Source organism: Cydia amplana, chromosome Z, assembly GCF_948474715.1.
Source record: "Cydia amplana chromosome Z, ilCydAmpl1.1, whole genome shotgun sequence".
NCBI lineage: Eukaryota > Metazoa > Arthropoda > Insecta > Lepidoptera > Tortricidae > Cydia > Cydia amplana.
The window spans coordinates 17,819,500-17,843,704 of record NC_086096.1 but is presented as its reverse complement, the minus strand read 5'-3'; the positions used below and the strand labels follow the sequence as shown (position 1 = coordinate 17,843,704).

At 37.9% G+C, this 24,205-nt stretch overlaps 1 protein-coding gene, 1 long non-coding RNA gene and 1 pseudogene across 3 annotated transcripts; 2 read left to right on the top strand and 1 right to left on the bottom strand.

The window, feature by feature from the left end:
• Positions 1 to 2,717: 2,717 nt before the first annotated feature.
• On the top strand, positions 2,718 to 22,953 carry LOC134661557 (transcription initiation factor TFIID subunit 4). Of its 2 annotated transcripts, XM_063517687.1 has the most exons (10): positions 2,718 to 3,644; positions 6,102 to 6,263; positions 6,705 to 6,845; positions 7,493 to 7,702; positions 8,138 to 8,281; positions 17,235 to 17,584; positions 17,890 to 18,085; positions 20,452 to 20,625; positions 21,215 to 21,373; positions 22,127 to 22,953. In XM_063517687.1, exons 1-10 carry the CDS (start codon positions 2,763 to 2,765, stop codon positions 22,253 to 22,255), a joined length of 2,547 nt encoding a protein of 848 aa, XP_063373757.1. In that variant the 5' UTR covers positions 2,718 to 2,762; the 3' UTR covers positions 22,256 to 22,953. The 2 variants fall into 2 exon arrangements, with proteins under 2 accessions (XP_063373757.1, XP_063373758.1); XM_063517688.1 differs by lacking the exon at positions 6,102 to 6,263.
• LOC134661559 (uncharacterized) lies at positions 13,406 to 14,473 on the top strand. The gene is made up of 3 exons (XR_010097974.1): positions 13,406 to 13,718; positions 14,044 to 14,231; positions 14,366 to 14,473. It is a non-coding gene; the product is annotated as an uncharacterized LOC134661559 (long non-coding RNA).
• On the bottom strand, positions 15,127 to 16,185 carry LOC134661558 (putative nuclease HARBI1; annotated as a pseudogene).
• Positions 22,954 to 24,205: the final 1,252 nt, after the last annotated feature.

The window sequence follows — 24,205 nt, the reverse complement described above, 5'->3', positions numbered from 1 at the left end:
TCAAAAATAAACCTTAATTCCGTGCTCTGAAGGTTCTTTTTACAACAACTGCCGCGTAACTCGCCGTCTCAACTCGCTCCGCGCCTGTGCCTGTGACCTTGTCGCGAACCACGCGAATCGTCGAGTCGAGTTAACTCGATTTTGAATTCGAATCAGCGGCCGAATCGATTCGAATGATTCGAATTGAAAAAAAGTGGACTCGTCACATCGCTAACGACGACCTCAAGCCAACGACCATCCAACGACAGTCAAACAAACGTCAAACGTCAAGTCATAATAATTCTATATAGTTTTTATCAACAGTTATGGCCTGGATGCGAGTCCTTTAAGCCAAGTCTTTTTTTGCTATTTTTACATGATTTAGTATTTTAACTAGATTAGGCATGATGGGTGGGGGAAATGACCGAACGGGATAGTATTTGTATCTTTCAGTAGGAGTAGCAGCGAAAGCGCTATTATTGTTTATCCTTGTCACAGTCTCACATTTTTTTTATTCCCCACCATAAATTAGTATGGATTATGGTGGGCAACAAATAAATTCGCCTAATCATAGTGTCGCATTGCCTATGTTTTGTCCCTCACGGACGCACGCGTATACCATATCTATAGGATCCTACCAACTTTGTATTTTTAAAACATTTCATTTAAAAGTCCCCTGAATCGCGGGCGAACCGGGCGAAGCGCGAAGTGCGCACGAGTGTGGAGGGGGCTAAAGAGTTAAATCGTATACTTGGTCAACCAGATCTGGACAGTAGAAAAAGGCGGCAAATTTGAAAAATGTAGGCGTGAAGGGATATCGACCTATAGAAAATTAGAAATTTCGCGACTTTTTTACTGACAAGATTTGGTTGACCAGCATAGATCTGCGATATACGAGGGGCGTTCAAAATATTCTCGGTATTGATATCTTACGACCTCTTCTAAAATTTCTTTCGTTACTGGCCGCTAAGGTTTATTCATTGACATTAAAAAAAAGTATAATTCGAACCGAGATAGTCTTTTGTTTTTCTGCAATTGCTGAACAAACATGAACATCCTGTGCGAATTGACAATGTTAACTAAATTAGAACATCGATGCGTGATAAAATTCTTGACAAAACAGGGTAAAAATCAAAAAACCATAAAAGAGGAAATGGATTGTGTTTACCGTGAGTCTGCTCCTTCTTTATCTACCATTCAAAAGTGGTCAAGCGAGTTTAAACGCGGAAGGGAGAGTATTGAAGATGACCCTAGACCTGGCCGGCCTGTAGTAGCTACTTCACAAGAAAATATTGATAAAGTGGAAAAACTTATATTGGAAGATGGTCGAGTGAAGGTAAAATCTATAGCACAAGTAACCAATCTCTCTATTGGTACCGTACATGATATTATACATGACCATCTTAATATGTCAAAAGTAAGTGCAAGATGGGTTCCGCGAATGCTGACTCGGCTTCAAAAAGACATGCGTGTAGCTTGTTGTTCCGATTTTATTGACCTGTGCGGTGAAAATCCTGATGAGGTGCTGCAAAGAATAGTTACTGGAGATGAAACCTGGGTTCATCATTATGACCCAGAGAGTAAACAAGAGTCCATGCAGTGGCACATTAAGGGTTCAGCTCATCCCAAGAAGTTGAAGGTCATCCCTTCAGCTGGCAAGGTCATGGGCACGATATTTTGGGATTGTGAAGGAGTATTACTAATCGATTATAAAGAAAAAGGTGTAAATATCACAGGGCAGTACTACGCTAACATTCTACGTCAATTAAAGGATTTAATTAAAGAAAAGAGGCGAGGAAAGTTAACCAAAGGTATTCTGCTTCTGCATGACAACGCCCCCGTCCATACTGCTCATATTGCCAAGGCAGCTATTGTTGAACGTGGGTTTAAAACTGTTACTCACCCACCGTATAGTCCGGACTTAGCCCCCAGCGACTTCTTTTTGCTCCCCAATCTTAAAAAGGATCTGCGTGGAAATAAATTTTCTGACGATGAAGCATTGAAGGCGGCAGTGGAGGAGCATTTTTACACGAAAGATAAAAAATTATTTTACGAGGGATTAAAAAAAATAATTGATCGATCTTTTAAGTGTATGAACATAGGGGGGGAGTATATTGAAAAATAAAAATATCAAACTTTTCGTACTTGTTTGTTTTCATTCTCATACCGAGAATATTTTGAATACCCCTCGTAGACTCCACACTCGCGTTTACGGCTTTGCGCCGCGATTCTCGCACGAGTGTGGAGGGGGCTTTTACATATTTCTCTTTTAAAGCCAAAACAGACTACTACACCAGACCGCGACCTTGGTGAAAGAGTAGTATAATATATATACCTTGGTGCTGTCGAAATATATATTTCTCGCTCTAACTGTGCTATAGCTGTGTCCTTAACACACGTACGGTGACCTAATATATAGTTGGTTAAACCAAATTTGTCAGTAAATAAGACCAAAAAAAACTATACTCATCCTTTTCTTTTGGGTGCTAGTATTAGTGTAAGACAAAGATAGTATGATTCTCTCTGTCTATGTTTGAAACAGGCACCACCTATTTGATTATTTTATTTGCGTATATATTTTGATAAATACTTGGAGGATATAATATTTTTAGTTGTATCCTCCAAGGATAAATATGTACCGCTAAATATATTAATTCTCATGTTTTTCTCAATATCAAATCAGCAAGTGAGTTGATGGCTTAAGACGAACCGATTTTGTGTCTTACGTTAAAAACCGGTAATTTAGTATTCCGTTTCAACCGATTTGTCCTCATGACTGCTCCATGTCAGCCGATTTATATAAAATGGCGTCAGCCGAGTTTTTAGAGCAAGCTTTGTCCACAGACGTTGACGAGAACGCGGTGAATGCTATCGTAGGTTCTCTGGAAAATCAATTGGTTACGTCCGTTTCATCAGTGTCGTCACAGAACAATATAGTTAATGTTATTCCTAGTCAGCTTACTAATATTACATCAAATCCGAGTTCTATTATTGGTGTGCAAAAATACAATACGGACCAAGTGAACGTTGGTGAAATAACGACTGGTAATTATCAATCAGTGGGCCCAGCTGCTGGCGGTGTGACTTATAATAATGTACAAACATCTGGTCAGGTCTTCGTTTCGCAACAATCGTTAACTAACGCCAGCGAACCCATTAAATTGATATACTCTCCTCAGACATCACAAACATTGTCTAACAGTGTAAACAGAGTGTCATTTCCCTCTCAAGCCGTACCGAATGGGAGTATCGGCCTCGCAGCATCTCAGAATCAAATAATCCACACTGGAGCTCCCTGCGCCGTCATCCCGCAGACCGTGAACAAAACCATTACTATGCAGCCGCCCCTCGTTATCAAGCAAGGCACTACCGCTGGTCAAGTCGGCATGCAGCCTGGAATGGTGACAGTGCCCATGACGGTTAATTCAAGCATGCCTAACTCAATACCTAATGTTATGACTTTAAATAAGCCAGGAGGGCAAAATGTTGTGGTAACAACTCAAAATTTAGGCTCAGGGCAACCTGCAATAATTCCTAATGTTCAAATATTAAATATGAGACCAGGAACTCCATCAGTTGCAGCTCAGAAATCAGTAGCCACGGTGTCACCAAGGGTAGTAATCGGAACACCTCAAGTAGTAGGAGCGCGAGCTGCCACACCAGGGGTAATTTAACTTTATAATATACTGCTTTTTAAAATGCTGACTAGCACTCTCACCAAATTTACTATAAGACATTGCCACTACTAAATCTCATTTTATTTTCCTCTAATCTAACAGCATTCACTATTATTCATCATGCAATGGAACACACGCTTTTGTATATAAATTATACATGTCAAGGATATAAAATAATCATGATTAGTCACTGCCATATTTCAAATGATGCTTCTAAAGTCACTTGAATTTTGCTAGGGATGGTGAATGGGTTAACAGGGCTCATCTGGATAACCAACCCTATTCACAGTAGGCTTAGCACATTAACACACGGACAGTTGCTCGCGCGCAAGATATGACTACCTGTTTTTTTCTAACCATATTAATTAGAGAGGGATGGGTAGTCTATATCGCACATGAAATACTGTCGCTGTGCTCCTGTGCTAAGCCTACAAAATAACACATTTTATTTTAATGAGCACAACACTTAAGATTTTAATGCAATTATTGTAAACATACCAAATCTGCTTCTGTTTAAATAAAAATAAAAACTTAATATCTAAACAAAACAACAGTTTATTCTTCTTTAAATCATAATAATGAAGCTAGGTATTGAGCTTAAGGCTACATAGGTAGTCTTTATCTTATTCTAACTAAATAATTATACTATTAGTCTGTCTGGTGTTAAGTGCTAGTTGTGACAGATTTCACATTGCACTTTTTTTATGTTGTCCATAAACTTATAAGATTTTGAATTTATTTAGATTTAGAGTTTGGGCTGTGTAGTTGCATTTTATGCAACTCGGTGGTTATTAAAATTTTATATTTAATAGACTGTGACAAAGATCTCAAACTCACAAACACAAATAAGGTAAATCAGTATCAAACATTTCTAGTCATCTTAAGTGTGCACTTTGAACTTATCATATGTAGTCACTAAATTTATAAAAATTATGTGCAAATTGCACTTGGCAGTTATAGGTCGGTTATAATACATATAGAACACCTTAACTATTATGTTAATGAGTTTATATATTTTATTTAATAGCAACTAATATATATTTATTAAAATGAAATAATATGTTTGTTTAAATATTTAAGCTTGTAATTATTTACTTTGGAAATATCTTATTCTAAATGTGCACTCATCATACTCAAAAATATGTCCCATAGCTCTTATGTCAGCAAAATTAAGAACTATGCTAGATATTTTTGAGTAAGTTGTATGCACCTTAATTTTTACGCCTGATTGTACATAGAAAATATCCTTAACTCAGGAACAAATGTTTGTGATAGACACACAAATAAATACCCTTACCAGGATTCAAACCCGGGACCTCCTGCTTCGTAGGCAGAGTCACTATCGACTAGGCTAGAAGGGTGTCATTGCTCAATTCTGCCTTTCAAACTAAAGATGCGATTGCCCTGTAAGAGATGCTCTAGGAAATATTTACCTAACTACTACCCTACTATTCTAAATAATTAATACATTACAACTAAATCCTTACATGTGCCTATTGCAGGCAGTATTGAAGTATGTATTGCAGTATTGCAATGTAGTATTACAATATTTACAATGGCTAAACATCAGTCATCATACAGTTCACTACTTTCACTGTCAGAGGGGTCAATATATGTAGTTGACTTGAAATATATAATAGATATGATTATTAAACACTTACATCATTTATTCACTCAATATTTAAAAGTTTTAGATAAGTTGTTTGAATTATATTCAATTTTGTGCCTTTAATAAGTAGACAGTGATGTGAGATAAAATCATGTTCTCAACTGTCTCAAAAATGAATAATATATATTTAAGAAGGTTTTGTGCTCAAAATTAGATATACTTGAACATGCAGCTGAATACCGTCATGAATTCATGATACAGTCATGTTCAGATAGTTTTGGCGCTTTGTTTGCTTTGATGGGCTAAAGGCAAGCTGGTACACATTTGGAGCCCCTTCTGCTCAGATATTTAGAATTGTGATTAATATCCAACATATTTTATCCAGTCTAATATGAATGTAGATACTTATTTTTGCTAGTCTGTTCTGTTGTAGCTCGTTCACTATTTAAATAAACCAAAAATAAAAATGTTGTTTTTATACTAACTTTACTAAGTAACAAGTTTTCTTATTAATGATTCATTAATAAGAAATAAACTCTCCTATACAATACAGTGTATTTGCCTAGGGCCGTTACTTACTTTCTTTAACAAAATAAAGTAATCCATATGTTTTATAATATTTCACTTTATGTGCACCGTTCATCCAGAATATCCACTAAAATGTGTACCTATCTAACAAATGACCTGCTTCAGTATCATGTTTATGGATTCTGCTATATTATTGTCTTAAAATACATATGGAATTTAGAGAAATCCTCATTTGAAAAAAAAAACTAGAGCTTTAGGTTCAGAATCACAAAGTGAACCATAAATTGAAACAAGGCGTTCATTTTTAGATTACGCTGCAAACTCTGCAGAGTCTACAACCTGGGCAGCAGGGTCATTTGTTGTTAAAGACTGAGAATGGGCAATACCAGTTGCTGAGGGTGGGCCCCGCGCCCACGGCCAGCTCGATGGCGCCGCCGGCGCAGACCATCCGGCTCTCAACCGTGCCGGCAGTAAGTAGGCACACCAACTCCGCTACTCACCGAAACTTTGAAATTGGACAAGCGCTTGCACTTACACACTTGTAAAAGTATATTCCAACAAATGTAGGCATGTGGCCTTTGTCCAATTTTAACTCATCCTTTGTGCATGTACAAACCTGGTGAAGGTGCATGTTCTAAGGTAATTAACAAGGTAAGCTAATGGAATTACAGCTAATACCATCATGTAATTATAATTTATATGTTAAAATTAATTAGTTACCTGTGCATTTTGTTCATTGTCTAAATAGAGCAGTGTTGGAATAAGATGAAAACATTGTTCAAGTGGTTTTTTTCCTCTAGTCGTCTCTATACTTCGCTTGAGAATGATGAAGCTTTGATTGAAGATCAATACGATTTAGCATGGCCGGCAGCGAGCTGTAGGAAGATATTGAGTAATGGCGTTGATTTCAGCATCCCGGCGTACAGACGGTGTCGACGAGTGTCGCGGCGCAGATGCAGGGCCAGATGTCTGCGGGCCCGGTGGCCGCGCCGGCGGCCGTGGCCTCGCCCGCGCCCGCGCCTCCGCCACAGGCGCCCACTGTCACTACGCAGGTTGGTGCTGGACCATTTACCTTATTCAATGGGGCAAGTTTGTTTAACCTTCGTGCCTTGTAACCCTCGCCATCTGGAATCTTTCATTTGCTCGTATCAATATTAGCACGAGCGGCTAAACAACAACTTTGCCCCCTTGTAAAACAAATATGTAACTATGAATAACACAAACAATTGAATTTTTTACGGCTAGGCTAGTAATATTGATTATTATGATTATGATCACGCGCCATATTGCGGAATTTCACTGGAACAATTTTTTTCATACTATACTGAACTGTCACCATATATATGAGAACAACAGCGCCCTCTTGACAATCAGTACGCCTTATAAAACAAAGTCCCCAGCCGAGTCTATATGTTTGTGTATATGTTCGCCATAAACTCGTAAACTACTGAACGGATTTTCATGCGGTTTTCACCTATCAATAGAGTCATTCTTTAGGTGGTGAAGGTTTAGGTGTATAATTTGTTAAGATTTTGTGTAGCCCGTGCGAAGCCGGGGCGAGTCGCTAGTGATCATATATTACTGGCCAGGCTTTAATAGGTCTATAAGGTGAACTTATATTTACGTGGGTATTGTTTTGGGGGTGAAACTACTCATTATAGTAATCTCAATTCAACTGATAATTATTTATTGTTTCCAGAAACCTTCAGACAACACAAAAGAAAAATGCAGAAACTTTTTGGCAAATCTTTTGGACTTGTCAAGTAAAGAACCCAAGTCCGTTGAACGGAATGTGAGAAATCTCATCCAGGAGCTGATTGACGCCCAAGTGGAGCCAGAGGAGTTTTGCGATCGACTCGAAAGATTGCTCAACGCCAGTCCTCAACCGTGCCTCATAGGCTTTCTAAAGGTTAGTATGTTGGACTACTTGGGAATTTACAATTTACACTATGGGTACTATGCACTTAGGTACTGGAATACCTGAAATAAAAGATTTTTATTTCATTTATTTATTTAAATAAGTAACGCGTATTTACAAGATTTTATTTCATTTTTCCTGTTAGTATATGTATGTTAGTTAGTGTGGGTCAAATCTTGGAAGCTTGACCTACTTCCCGATTTCCGATTGAGCTGGAATGATGCATCCATATATAAATCGGATGACAATGCAATATTATGATGACATGGAGCTGATTTGATGGTGGAGACAGGAGGTAGACATGGGAACTCTATGATAAAACAACGCAAAATGTACTAATATTAGTTGCCTGTGGAAAGAAAATCACTGTCAGTGATAAAAGCTTGTACCAAAAACGTAATTTTTGCCTAATACTTTTTTTAATAGAAAAGTCTGCCTCTCCTGAGACAATCCCTGGTGACCAAAGAATTGGTAATTGAAGGAATCAACCCGCCGGCGCCACACGTGGCGTTCTCCTCGATTCCCGCGCCGCCGCACCAGACCATCATGGCCACGTCCAACGTGCAGCTGGTAAGCAACTCACTGCGTTACTCTTTATCGACGATAAAAGTATAACTGATCTATCTGAAGATTCAGTTGAATTGCTTAACATAACATTCTGGTACTTGGTAGTAATTTGGAACTTAAGCTCAGCTGACAGTTACAAACTAAACTGAGCGCGTTTCACCTCATTGATCTTGAATTGTAATGTATTTAGTGTACACTGTACAGTTTGAAAGTTTAATTAAAATCGGGCGGTTGACGTTATGGTGACATGACGTTACTCGTGACGTATAGTCCAGAAAGTATCAGTCTCTTTTAGCAAATGTTTGGTCACATCTAAAGACTCAAGAACGCTAGCCATTACCAATTTGTTTTACCGCGGCAGGGATTAATCAAGTTTTTGTCAAAGTTTACCTAGAGTATTTTCAATGATACCTAAATTATTTGTAAAGTGCATGTGCAAATTCGTTAAAAAAATATTAATTGAAATAGATGTCATATAGGTACTTAAGAGTATAATATCTGGGAGAACGGGCATTGCTCAGAAAACATATAAAAACACAAAAATGCGCGTTTTCCCAGAGATAAGACCTAGATCGATTTTTTCGCCCCCAAATAGCAAATTGCGTCGAAATTTTTAGAGCCGTTTCAATAAAGAATTGCTCATTTAAAGGTATAAGATGACATATACTTAAGTGACCAAGCCCTCTGGTGGCCGAGGCCGGAAACGCACCCGTCCCAAATTCTCTAGTTATATATGTATGTACATATATGCAATCTTTGGAAGGCTACGCGTTTGACCAGCTTTAAAGGGCGAGGAGTACGTCCTTGCACCTAGTAATACGAATAAAAAAAATATATTAAATAATTTCATTGTTAAAAATCCCAAAGTCTAAATTGATTCGGATGTCAGGACTACGCGTACGCACTAACTGTTAGTCGCACATAGTGAGCGCGAGTTCGTATTGTTTGAAAGACAGGATCTTCTATGCTCGGTTCTCGGTTTACACCACGAGTAGAACTCGAACAGAAAAGTGTGCGACTGACCTGTGCTATTGAGTATTTTTAATGTGCGTACTCACTACTGTATCTGGAAGCTACGTCGACGGACGACGTATAAGAAAGCCTTGTAAAATGGCGGTAATTAAACCACTCATATGAATATTGAACGGCACCTACATGTTGATTAATGATTATCGAAGGTGCATGAAATCATATAATAAATCATACCAGTCATAGAATGTAAATAAGTTACGACCTGTTTTTCTGCAATGTCCTTTTCCTCGTAGTGAAATATTTGCCGCTCCTTGCAGTAATTGATAAATCGTTGTGCTAACTAGTGAGACTATGTAACAACAGCAGTATTTGTTTTTGTGCGTAGTACGACGAAGATCCTACTTGCGCCTCTTAGTTGACCGCGTCGTTTCCATTAACTCGAGCTTACAGCTACGGCACGTTAGCCTTGACTTCCGTGAGGGCCATAATGCCTGTAAGTGCCGAGTTTCAGGTGCGTCCCAGAAATCATTTTGATTGAGCTTCGCTCGTGACTCGGTCGGATAATTTCCGTCTGTGCCCTTACATTCTGCATTGATTCTGCAAAGGCCAATTCTATTAATTTGAGAAAAGTGTTCGGATGTGTTCGCATACTGGGCCTAATGACTGTTTGCGAGAGAAATTTAAGATCGAATAATAATTAATACATGCGTTTATGTGACGCGTTATATTTGAGAGCTTTATTGAAACGATAGGCTTTATTCGAGGTCACGTGGTGTTGTGTACTGTAATGAGCAGCAAGTTGTGTTGATAACTCAGCCCTTGGACGATGATGGCTCAAGCCCCACTCTGACGACGCTGCTGCCGCCCGTGCTGCCCGCCAGCCTGGCGCCGGCGCTTGTCCCCACTGCTAAGACTATTAGCGTTGTGTCGGTGCACACTTCCAACCTGCAGGTTTGTTTGCTGTCCCGACGGATCTTACGTGCATCGGTGTCAACTTGTTGTCTTGTTTGCTCCTTATGTCGATACTTCCTTCCTTCAACTGGTACGAGTTGCCATTTTGTTATATAAGTAGTAAAATCAGTAGAAATTTTTGATAGTTGTCAGGATCACATAAAACATTAGGTAATATTCAGAACATATTTTATAAAGGTGCTTCATAACAATAATACCTATACATAAGTTACAACTCGTTAAGGTTGGCCGAAGCTTTATGTTGGGCTTACCTTGCGGAAGGTGCCCATAAATTTTCCTAATCTTATTTTTTTAAGTATTATCAATACTTTTTATTCATGTTTATGTAAATTTAGTAAGTCGTTGTTTTATTTGATGTAAAATAGCTTCAGCTCTGTCGTGTTCGCCCGCGAGTCAGGACTAGCTTTCCATGACCAGTAGCACCCCGGGCGAGAACTCGTAAAGTGGTTAAGGGCGACGTGTTTGGGTGGCTGCCGTTCCTCAACCCGCCAACGGAGCGGCAGCTGAGGTCACATCGGTCTTACTTAACCCCTTTACGAGATGCCATGACCAACGCAAAAAGCGCCTGGCCCGCGGTCTATTTGTCAGATTTACTGGCTCCAATTGCGATTAGCTGTAGTGCATGTTTTTTTTTACAATCAGATTTTTTAAATATTTTGATAATTTAATTATGTTGTTAAAATAAATAGGTATCGTTAACCATTATAACATTTTAAAATTAATTTAATCGTGTATTATATTATTTATATAGTGTGGCAGCGGAAGGGAATCTTAAAGAGAATTGTTAGGTTTATGTAAGTTTCGGTACCCAAATAACTAATATAATTGTTATTTAAACATGTACCTAGTTTGCAACGTTTCCTTTGTTATTGGCTTACTGGATACCAATTAAATGCACCGCAATATCTTAGGAATGAGGTAAATGTTTGCGTTATCGGCATACTTAGTAAAGCATAAGGTATATTTATGCATGCATCGGTGTGGACATAATATAATATTGTAACATAATAGCTTGTTATTATGTTAGTATATTAACTGCTTGTTCCTAGCAAGAGAATCGATGGTGCACATGATGGATCTTATTAACGATGTTAGTGTTTTTGGTCCACATTACGTTATATTAACGATACGAAATCTTGGCATTACTGTAAATAGGTAAATTAATTGTCAATGTTACCTACCATTAATGTACATACATACGAAGTCTAACATTAATTTATTTATATCATTTAGAGAGCAGAACTAGGGCACAGTACGATAATTAACTCAGCTTTACACATTTTTTACTCTACCTAAACCTCGTAAATAAAGTAAATAATAACTAGTTGTTATGACTGGACCTTGCTATGTAGTCCACTTATTTGGTTTAAAAAAAAGTGTTGGTCTTGATCAGGGATGTTGCGAACATCCGCATCCGCAACCGCGGAACTTCCGCATTATTTTCAACATCCGCATCCGCATAAAATCGATGCGGAGCTTATGCGGATGCGGATGTCGAACAAGTCTACAGGAACGTCTTAGCGGCGGCGTAAGTGCTAGGTAATTTCGTCATTACCTATAACGAAATCGTCTAGATCCAGAAAAGTCGGCCAATTTACTGTTTATTAAATATAATGCACCTATATTCTTGCTCAAATACTAAAAGTTTCGTTTTTTTTAATAAAAAAATACTAAAAATGTAATATTTGACGTTTTCTAAGTACCTAATCTTGACATCCGCATCCGCATCCGCGGATGTCAAAAAATCTGCATCCGCAACATCCCTGGTCTTGATATTGTACAGTCGCCTTCAGATATATCGGAGATGAACAGGCCTCTATTGTCAAGGCATTAGAGTGCGTGATCAGATATCTTTGAGCACCTCGGCCGCTTGGATATAACTGATGGCGACTCTACTAAAGCACACCACTGTAACAAGCGCAGGATACTTATGCAATATATAGGTAAATACATAAATACAATACAATACAAGGAAATGTTTCTTAGGGCCACTTGCACCGAACAAATAGTTAAATAAATAAGTACGGAGTTAACCAACCCGAGGTTAACTCATTAGATTTTAACCCCAATCTTGTTTTGCACCATTGAAAACTAACTCGGGGTTAGTTAACCTGACAGTTTTTAATTGTAAACAGGCAACATTATTACATTTCCATTCCGTTCTACAAAGCAGCCAAATAAGAAAGAACGAACGAACGAATGGAAATGTATGCCTATCTCTCTTACACTAGAACGTGGGGTATAAGACTTTCTTTCTCTAAGAGCGACATGACGTGACATTTGGTTTAAAGCGTATGTTCTTCTGTCATTCGTCGTTGGCGCCTTTATTATTTTCTTTCAATTCTTTGCTGTTTGGTTTGTTTGTGCGATTATCAAAAAGAAATGGATAAGAAACCTCGTTTGCGTGCTCCAAATTTCACTCAAAGTGATAATATGCTGCTGTGTGAGATAGTCGGCAAATACAAAGGTATACTAGAAAACAAAAAAACGGATGGAGCTAGAAAAGCAGAAGGCATGTCTTGATGTGGAGAATGAGTACAATTCTTCCACAACAGGTCATTCACGCACTGCAGGAAGCTTGCAGCAAATTTACAAGAATCTGAAGAAAAAAGCCAAGAAGAATGCATCCGCGCAAAAAATGGATGTCATGGGTACAGGTAGGTACTTTGTTAATTACTTTGAGAACAATTACTATTTAGGAACAATCATACCCTGGCCGCACACGCACGGAATTTTCTGGAACGTCCCGTTTCGACCTGTAATTCCGTAAGGAAACCGAATGAAAATTCCATGGGTCTGTGGCCAGCCTTACGCAGATCGAGCTACCCCAAACTAAGCAAAGCTTGTAATAATATGGGTACTAGGCGACGACGATATACATATATAGATACACACATAGTTATATACTTAGAAAATACCATGACTCAGAAACAAATATCCGTGCTCACCACACAAATAAATGACTGGGATTCGAACCCGGGACCATCAACTTCATAGACAGGGTCACTACTCACTAGGCAGACAGGTCAGATCCAAGCATGTTTCTACAATAAATTATAAATTAATTTTTGGCAAGCCGGAGAGAGAGGCCCAACTGACTATCAGGGTATGTGATACTACCACGCCACAAGTTGCTCTGGGAGCTGAATAATTATTATGTTTGTCCTTAACATAATCTGGGGACCAATCGGCAATTGATATATAAATCAATCATGCCTACAAAGTGGTAGATTTGATTCCTATTTGAATTATTTATATTTTTGTTGTATGTTTGTCCCAGTAAATAACAATATTGTTTTCTTATGGTTGCTAATGTCTTCTAATTGTTTACCAGGAGGAGGGCCATCATCTAACATTGACAAAGATCCAGTATTGGAAAAAGTTAAAGTTCTTGCTGGACCTGTTCTGGATGGTGTTTACACAATTTATGATGGAGATAGCAGTCTTATGGCATCCCAAAATATACCACCAATAGAACTTCATAATATTGGATTAGGTAAAATTTTATTTATTTATCTTAGGTTGGGTATTTTACAACATTTTTATTAAAGTAAAATAAAAAATACATTCAAAACAATATCTGGACTCTGCGCGCTGTATCTATGAGCACCGCCTTTTGCATCTGACCCTTGATCCAACTACAACCTCTGGAAGTAACTTAAGATGTTTATATGGAGACTGCTTGCTGAAATAACCATCTGTACAGTGATCACCAAATCTACTTACCACATTTATTTAATTATTTCATTCTGATTTTTTTTGTGGTACTAGGTTGTCGTTTTAAAAGGAATTTAAATAACATTTTAATAATTATATTTCAGTTTCTTCATTCGTGGAAATAGATATGCAAGATCCTGCTGATAGCAAGGAGAACAATACCAAACTACCTACATATTTCACCAATGATAGGGCCAATTTGAAAAAGAAGCCACACCATTTGTTGACATGTGAGTGTTGTTTGTCTGTATAATCTAGCTTATATAGACTTCACATGTCACTAGGAATTATTGTTTATACTTGGTCAACCAGATCTTGACAGTAGAAAAAGGCGGCAAATTTGAAAAAAGTAGGCGCGAAGGGATATCGTCCCATAGAAAATTTGAATATCGCGCCTTTTTTTACTGACAAGATTTGGTTGACCAGCTATAGTAATAAATTATGGATAGTAAGATGGATGACATGTATAATTATGAGTTTAGTAATATAATGAATATTTTAATTAACTGCCTAGCCTAGTCAGTAGTAACAGCAGAAGCAAGAGGTCCAGAATTCTGGTATGGGAATTTATTTGTGTTTGTCACAAATATTTGTTCCCGAGTTATGGATGTATTCTATGTATTATTATTCGATGAATATGTCTGGGAGGACTTCATCATCATCATCTATGTAATGCATTTACTTACCGTTTTTTAAATACTACGTCGGTGGCAAACAAGCATACGGCCCACCTGATAAGGCTTATTAAGCTTACTGTAGGTTGATTTGTGTAACATAGTCCTATAATATTTATTAATTAATTTCAGGTAAACGGAAACTAGAAACTGAAACTAAACAGACAGTTACTGAAAAATTTAAATTACTTGCGACTGTGAAAATGGACTTACTGGAGCTACAGAAGGAGTTGGTCAAAACCCAGCTGCAAGAGGAACAAGATCAAGCGGAGCATAACCGTATGATGAGAGCAATGGAGATAGAGGATGCAGAGCATAACCGTATGATGAGAGCAATGGAGATAGAGAATGCAGAAAAAAAGTATATACACGATGAAAAGCTTAGAGAGATGGAGATGGAAGAAATGAAAAGGAGAAACGAATTTAATGAAAAAATGAGGCAATTTTAAATTAAAATAAAACAATATGTCATCGCAAGTTTGTTTTAATGTTAAATGTATGATATTATATGATATTCATAACCTTAACTTAATTAACCTAATCTCCCAAAGTGTTGCTCAATCAGCACTTGACGAGCATTATGTCCTGCCGTATTTGGACCTGATCTATTGCTAGGTAACACTCCAATCTCATCGGCTGTATTGTCCAATATAGGAGGATAATCTGGGTCAACAGGTGGTTCTAGGTCATTTTGCAGACGAGCAATATTATGCAACACGCATGTAGCGACGATTATACCGGGTATCCTGCTTAAATTGACTTGAATACCTCTGCTAACAATAGGAAATCTTCTCTTCCAAATACCAAAGGTGCGTTCAATAACATTCCTAGTTCTGATCTGTGACTCATTGTACAAAGATTGCATAGGAGAGGTCACATTTCCTAAAGGTGTCATCATAAATGCAGTTTGTGCGTATCCTGAATCACCAAGTAGACAGTAATTTCCATATTTCCTATGAAGAAAATGTCTGCGTTGATTACTATTGTCCCAAATAAGCGAATCATGGGCAGACCCATGCCAACGTGCAACAACATCAGTAAATAGTAGATCAGCAGAACAGAGCTTGGGTGTTGATTGAAAAGTATCCCTTTCTGTTTCTATAAATCTCTGCATTCTCTCCTCCTAAAATAATAAAGAAAATATCAACATTGTCTTTACTCTCCATCACATTAAATATTGTAAACAATCGTATTATAATATTATGGTAGATCACGGACTAGCTAAATAGAGTATAGGTACCTGGAGACTTCATCCGTACATGAGTACAGTCTACGGCTCCAATAGCACGTGGAAATCTAGCAATTTGATAGAATTTCATTGCGGTTTGTTTTAGCTCTTCTTCTGTGCTAGGCATAACTATGTATTCTGGGTACAAACGGGCTATGGCATCTGTTACTTTATGAATAGTTCTACATGCGGTTGATTCGTGTACCCCTATGAAATCTCCACACGTCAAAAGTTGGCTTCCAGTGGCATAAAATCTTAAAGTGCATAGAAGTTGGTTCATTGGTGATAACGCGGCACTGAAAATAAAATTGTATGTAAATTACTCATAACATAATTATAGGGTCCAGACACAAGTCATATACCAAGTAAATAGATACCTAAACTTATACCCATAGATAGTGTATTATTATAACGTTATACATACTTACTTGATATTGTCATGTTTGTATTGCAATCTGTGTTTGATTTTATCTAATAAAAAACTACACTGTGTTTTTCAAGTCGAAACCTTCTGTGAAATTCTTTATCTCTTTGCGAGTTAAAATAATCAGTTCGTTCTGCAACTCTTCTATTATATAAATCCGTGGCAATATAATCGATAATCTCTTCATCGTCATCGGAATATAATAATAAATCATTTATCATAGTTCCGTCGTAAAACCAAACACAAAACAATAATTTTACTTCGCGCCAATACACTGCTAATGATCCGCTATTCTTTTTTCAAAATAATTCGGTAATAACCCAGAGTTAGCGATTTAACCCTGCTCCGTCGGAGAGTTAAATATTGAACAGTTTAATTCAGAGTTAAACCTTAACCTTTAACGGTGCAACACAAATTATTAGTTTAACCCTGTGTTAGCGGTTAACTCAAAGTTAGTTGGATAATTCCGAATAGTGCAAGTGGCCCTTATTATGCAGGAACCCGAACGAAATAAGCAGAAAATGAAAGATAACCGAGAACGATTTTCCAATAAGTATAGGTGTGCGGACGATAGTAAAAATAAGAACTTTGTGACTTGGTTAAGTCGATCATTCTGTCAATTATGCGAAGGCTACTGCGGCTTTATAATCTATGGGCCATTGACTATGGCTATTTTAAAATTGAGCAATGATGATAAAAATACGACAGATTTTATGCGTTTAAATTTCGTTTCCTTGTTTAGGTACATGGTAATAAACTCCACGATTCGGAAATCCTAAAAAATTTAGTCTTGTTAATGTTTATAGGTCTTTGATTCTTTTTATGAAATAAATCTCAAGATATCTCGGGTTGTAATCAAGTTATTTTTTTATTTATATTAGCTTGGCATGTCAAATTCGACAATTTAGTAAGTACTTATACACACACGTCCATGTTACTTACTTTATTAATAGATATATTTTATTTCAGCCAAAACCTGCAGTAAAACCTGGAAATACGATAGCGGTGTTACAAAATATACCTGTTCATACAAAGATAAACGTGAGCAAAGTGGGAGGCAAAGCGATGACGGTCAACAGTAAAGCGAATTTCAATCGATCTGCGGCGGCGACCGCGGCGCTCTCCACGGTGCTGACCCCGGGGAAGTCGCTGCTCAAGGAGAAGGAGAAGAAGTCCTCGCAGTACTCGCAGCCGTTCGTCGACGACAAGATGGCCGGCGACGACGACATCAACGACGTGGCCGCCATGGGCGGCGTCAACCTAGCCGAGGAGAGTCAGAGGATACTCGGCTCCACTGACATGATCGGAACACAAATAAGGTGCCACATTTCTAATATCAACTGCGGTAGTTTGCGCTACTTTTACGGCTTTTACTTACTCTCCATAGTCCTGTATGTATCTACATAGGGGAGACCGGGGCTAGTTGTCTTCAATAATTTTCTTCAAATCTAGGCGTTCTAAACTACAACTTTGGTAACCCGGGCGTGAACGGAAACTGTTAATTATGTGAGCAGTAGAAAAAGTAAGCCTTGGAGCTATGCGACTATGTTGTGAGATTACCCCTAGACTAGATATATTCATACATAATAATATGTTGTTACATTGGGGGTTGTTGATGTGTAAGGTCGTGCAAGGACGAGTACCTGGTGCCGACGGGGCTGATGTCGGCGCGGCTGAAGGCGGCGGCGGCGCGGCACGGGCTGGAGGAGCCGGCGGCTGACGTGGCCGCGCTGCTCACGCACGCCGTGCACGACCGCCTCAAGAACCTCATCGAGAAACTCGCGCTCATCGCGCAACATAGAATCGACCTCGTTATAAAGGTAACTACTATTAACCACCTATTACATATCAAACTACATAACCTCGTAAGGCTCAATGTGCATTACAATATACACTTTTATTCAATATAATTCGAATCTTTAATAAACGAAAAAAGAACGCATTTATTTTGTTTCATTGCTTTCTCAAACTAACGAAATTCATCCCAATTTACTATGCGACAAAGCTCATATTAAAATTAGGCCAAATTTGAATGGTGCACCTTACGAGGATAAAGGACAACATATCTTATTAAATATAGAATTATTACTTATCCTCATGCTATTTTTACCTGTGTGTTTAATTCCATTCATCATTGCATTCATGTTTAGTTAAATCCCACTAGTTAAGCATAACTACTCTTAAAATTATGTTCTAAATTATTTCTTTCTACAATACTTATTTTCGTAAACCATGTACAAATTAGTTTTAATTTAAGCACTGCTATTCCTTTGGGTGTTGTAATGGCACTACGTATTAATAATTCGTACCATTTCATTGTTGTGTAAAAAAACGGCGAATTTTTTTTATTATACCGCAATAATAAAGGAAAACACGACAAAAATTATAATTTGATTTTCCTTGTGTATAACATAATGCTATCGTCCAATCTCCAATGTATCGTAAACCTTGTTGCAAATACAAAATTTAATTTATTTTACTAACATAGTGTTTAAGTTAGCTTAAGATTTATTTGTTTGTAACTAACAAGATGCTTTATCTGAAATAAAGAGAATAGAATTGAATAAGGCCCACTGGTCTGTAAAGAGCGCTGCGCTGCCGTTGCTAGACCGCATACACGGGCCATTTAGATTTCCCCATGCCGTTGCGATTGCGCCACGCCGTTTTGAACACTGCATAGCGAATTTTTATTATATTTAATGTTAAACATGATGTTTAGTACATTAAACATGATATAGGTAGTGCATGTTTCGGGGAAAAAAATTGATGAAGTTGTATGTTATCCCTACTAATAAATGCGCAAGTAACTTTATCTATCTATCTGTTAGTTCTTCGCGGTTAAATGGCTGAACCTATTTAAATGTAATTTGGTATGTAGATAGTTTGAGGCCCGAGGACGGACATATGATAGTTTTTATCAATCATCATCATCATACTATGCAAACGAAGCCGCGGGCAGAAGCTAGCAAGTTAATGTTTTGGTATGTGTTAATATAGATTGTATGGTATGTGTTAATATAGATTGTATTTTACTGTCTGAAGGTATTCCGTGCCAAGCCGCCTAGCTATCGCTATAAATTACGACAATTTAAAGCAGGATGCGAGAATAATAATACGCTATTATATTCAACTGCTAATATTTCAAGGTTTTTATTAACACGCTTTTATTATTAGGTCGACCTGTATGTAACTATGTAATGGAATCTTGCAAGTTAAATTTGATCCACTTCCCGGTTTCCGATTGAGCTGAAATTTTGCATACACATGTAAGTCGGGTGACAATGCAATATTATGGTACCATCGAGCTGATCTGATGATGGAGACAGGAGGTGGCCATAGGAACTCTGTGATGAAACAACGCAACCTAACTGTGTTAGGGGTTTTTAGAATTGTCTCGATGAGTATTAGTTGTTTGTCGTAAGAAAAGTACAGTCAGCGATAAAAGCTTGTACCAAAAATTTAATTTTTGCCAAAAACTTATACGAATATTGAATTATATAGGAAATTTTGTAGGATGTATGTATACTTAGAGTTGCTGAAAAACTTACGGATGTGAGAGGGCATTTTTATTGAATTATTATATACCCTTTACTACACGGCTATTCACAATTTAAATTTAATTAGCGACTGCGCGACTCGATCGCATTCCTTCTATCGCACCAATACATCAGTGCGAGTGAGATGGACTGTGATCGAGTTGACGCAGTCGCTAACGTAAACGTCAAGTGTCAACTCATAGTACGGCTACTAGTCATCGCAATCCGTGAAATGTGAAAACCTTTAGCTTAGAAAGTTCATATATTGTGTCAGTAAGTAAATATACATATTATAAAGATAAAGATGCATTCAGTTCTTGCGATTCCTATTTACATGGATGTGCTGGTAACAGTTTCATAGTAACTAGTATACGGATATATATTATTCATGCATTGCGATATTTGCGATTTTGAACTGTTCATCATAATTTGCTAAAGTAAAAACAAAAATGGATGTCTAAACATTTGCCAACAAGTAAATACAAATTTCTATTTGACATGTAACAATAATAAATTTAAAAGTGGAGAAATTACTGTCTTGAGACTTGAACTCATGGCCTCTGGATAAATAGCATCGATCGCAGACCATTCTGCTTGTTAAAAAATTAAAAAATATGTAACAATAATGTTTGTTTTGTTGCATTGATCAGACGGACTCCAGGTACGAAGTGACCCAGGACGTTAAAGGGCAGCTCAAGTTCCTGGAGGAGCTGGACCGCGTGGACAAGAAGCGGCGCGAGGACTCCGAGCGGGAGATGCTGCTGCGGGCCGCCAAGTCGCGCTCCAAGAACGAGGACCCTGAGCAGGCCAAGCTCAAAGCAAAGGTTATCCTCTATGTATACATACTACTTACAATATTGTCTTTACAGTAACTCAACGAAATGTAACGTAAAATCTATAACTAAGAACACATAGCGAGCCAATTGTTTTGTTAGAACATAAGTTCCGGAAATTGGAAAAAAACAGTACGTATATTTTATGTCACTTCAATATATCGTGAGTACTTATTTGAAAGAAAAACTCGTATCTGGTTCTGTCAATCAAAAGAAAAATGTGGTATTAAACCCCATACATTTCACGACTCTTCTAATTCCGCACAGACTCTAACTATGTATGGGATGTATACATTAGTACATATTAGATTTTTTCAAAGTAGTGACGATTTGATACTTTTGCAGTATATGCATGTTACGAGTGGTGCCTTGTTAGATATGGAGATAAGTAAGTTTGTGCGTGTTTGTTATGGAACGGCCTCACACTAGTAGGTAATCGTAACTGACTACAAAGCTGGAGATACTGGATATTTATTTGTGTGTTTATCACAAATATTTGTAAAGGGACTAAGTCCATATTTGGAAAATTGTTCCGTAATATTTATTTATGTGCGATATTTGTATTTGTTTGTTATTTCAGGCCAAAGAAATGCAACGTGCGGAGCTAGAGGAGCTGCGTCAGCGGGAGGCGAACCTGACGGCGCTGCAGGCCATCGGGCCGCGCAAGAAGCCGCGGCTGGACGGGCCCGGCGGCGGCGACCTAGTGCCCAACGGCGCCGCGCACTCCGCCACCGGCCTGGTAACTCACATTGCTCACTCCTATATAGCCAACTAAAAAACCGGCCAAGTGCGAGTCGGACTCGCGCACGGAGGGTTCCGCACCATCAACAAAAAATAGAGCAAAACAAGCAAAAAAACGGTCACCCATCCAAGTACTGACCGCGCCCGACGTTGCTTAACTTCGATCAAAAATCACGTTTGTTGTATGGGAGCCCCACTTAAATATTTACTTTATTCTGTTTTTAGTATTTGTTGTTATAGCGGCAACAGAAATACATCATCTGTGAAAATTTCAACTGTCTAGCTATCACGGTTCGTGAGATACAGCCTGGTGACAGACGGACGGACGGACGGACAGCGGAGTCTTAGTAATAGGGTCCCGTTTTTACCCTTTGGGTACGGAACCCTAAAAACGGGGGCTCTACAATGTTACACCATAAATCGTCTGTGATAGACGAAAGGGCCCATGATGAACTATGTGTACGAGACAATCTGTTAAAAGTAAGGTCGAGGTAAAATATCAATTTTACAATAATAGAATAAAATAAAGTTTGTTTATCACTTCATAGTATAAAACAAAGTCGCATCCCGCTTTCTGTCTGTCTGTATGTATGCTTAGATCTTTAAAATTACGCAACGGATTTTGATGCGCTTTTTTAAATAGAGTGATTCAAGAGGAAGGTTTATGTATAATTTGTTAACCCGTGCGGAGCCGGGGCGGGTCGCTAGTTTGTAATAAATATGGTAATGTAATGTATTGTGTGGTGCGCAGAGCGGCCGCAGCCAGCTGGCGCTGCGGTCGCGGCTGAAGCGCATCAACCACCGCGACATGGTGTTCCTGCTGGAGCAGGAGCGCGACACGGCGCACTCGCCGCTCATCTACCGCAGCTACCTCAAGTGACCGGCGGACCCCGACCACAGGCCCGTGCTCGGCTACCCGCCCACCACCATCAATCCCAACTACACCACCAACGAGAGGGCTCCGACCAAAACGTATGTCGCACCATCTGCTCATTAGAAGCCACGATCTGAATGACGAAGTTGTGAAACCACTGAATGGTGTGTCAGACACCCGTCTATTTCTTATTTCACTCTTCTTTGCGACTCGCGCTAACATGTACGTTAGTGTCAGTATGTGATAGTAACGATAGAACTGACATATTGAAATTATTCAAGACGTCAAACAGTATGATATACCTAAAAGTGAATTTAATTTGTATATACAATCTAAGGGACTGATAGATACATAATATATTCGTTTTTTTGTCTATAAACAAAGAAAGTAAGCGTTAAATGAATCAGACTTTCTTCCTTCAGCTGTACATGGAGCAGTGGGGCTGCAATGTCTTGTTTAGTTATAAGTACTTATGAAGTTGTTGACAGCGTGGAACGTCGCATACAACGTTCGTTAGCGTTAAGGTTGACATGCAAAAATATCAATCGTAGTTTCTACACTTGATTAAAATGGTTTTGTAAGAATTGTCTACGTTAATTAATTATACATCATGATTTTCATTATTGTTTAAATGTTTAATGAGATATTTATAAAACATATTCATATTACAAATCTGCGTTTACAAAAAATATGTATCATTTATTTCTCAGCAATATCTATCTATCTGTTTACTAAAATGAACATACAAAAATTGTATTTATCATCTTTTTACCGAAGTGGTAATGACTTTATTTTAGTTTATTGTCATATATATTGAAAAAGTAGCGATTAATGCATTTATGCAAAAAATGGGATTGAGCTCTAAGAACATGTAAGAGTGGGGAGTACAGGGTAGGTACCCTGTAGCCAAAACTCAACAACGCATAATAATACAGCGTATCTTGAAATTAAGCAATTGTAATTTGGTTTTCTTTATTACTTCGTGTTATTAATCAAAATTGACATTTGTAAAATGTACTATTACAAACTCCAAATAAATCAAATTTCCAATTATAAGTTATAAGACAAAATGTGTACCATATACATATTATATATGTATACATACATTTGTGACATAATACTAAATAAAACAATAGTACATTGTGCAACGAGGGGTAAACGATATCTTGTAAACAAGGTCTATAATTCCCGACAGCTGCAGGCTGGAGGTAATTCAGTCCAAAAAGTGCAGTATTTATTTGATATGAAACCACTTTAATAAATATGATAATTCATGGATGTTTGCCAGTGTTCGGAAATCGTAAACAGCCATTGCCTCTTTCCAAAGACCGATATGCAATATTTTTGGCCGAGTACTCGCAAAGTTTCAAAACGATACGGCTCTAGATGTAGGTTAGAATCAACTTGTATGATTTTATTACGTTGTTTTTTAAAAGTGAAATTAATATACCTAAGTGTGTTGAAAGAAAGTGCTTTGCAAAGTAAGTATAATTTGTTTACCTATTTTGAGAAAATCACCCAACGATGTCGAACGGCCCTATATTATTGTACGGCCGGTATTGGAGCGGCCAAAGTGCTCACAAATATCTGAACTTGCCTCTGTTGTCAAGGCGTTAGAGTGCGTGTTCAGATATTTTTGAGCACTGTTATGAACTGAAAGTGAACTTGAGAAACTTTTGCATGGACATTATAAACATAGAACCGAGTGTCCCTATAACAACGATATGTTCAGGACTGTTATTTTATATTTAAATCATAAATAAATGAATTAAACAATACACATCAGTATTTAAAGCTTTATACAACAATATTTGTCATATAATCTATTTGATTTGTATTATCTGATGCCCTAATTAAAAAAAAGTCCATTACTCCCCAGGGAATAAAATGGGATGTAACTCTACGCCCGCGTGTTACTACGATGTGTGATGAAAAACCTATTTTGCTTATGCTTAA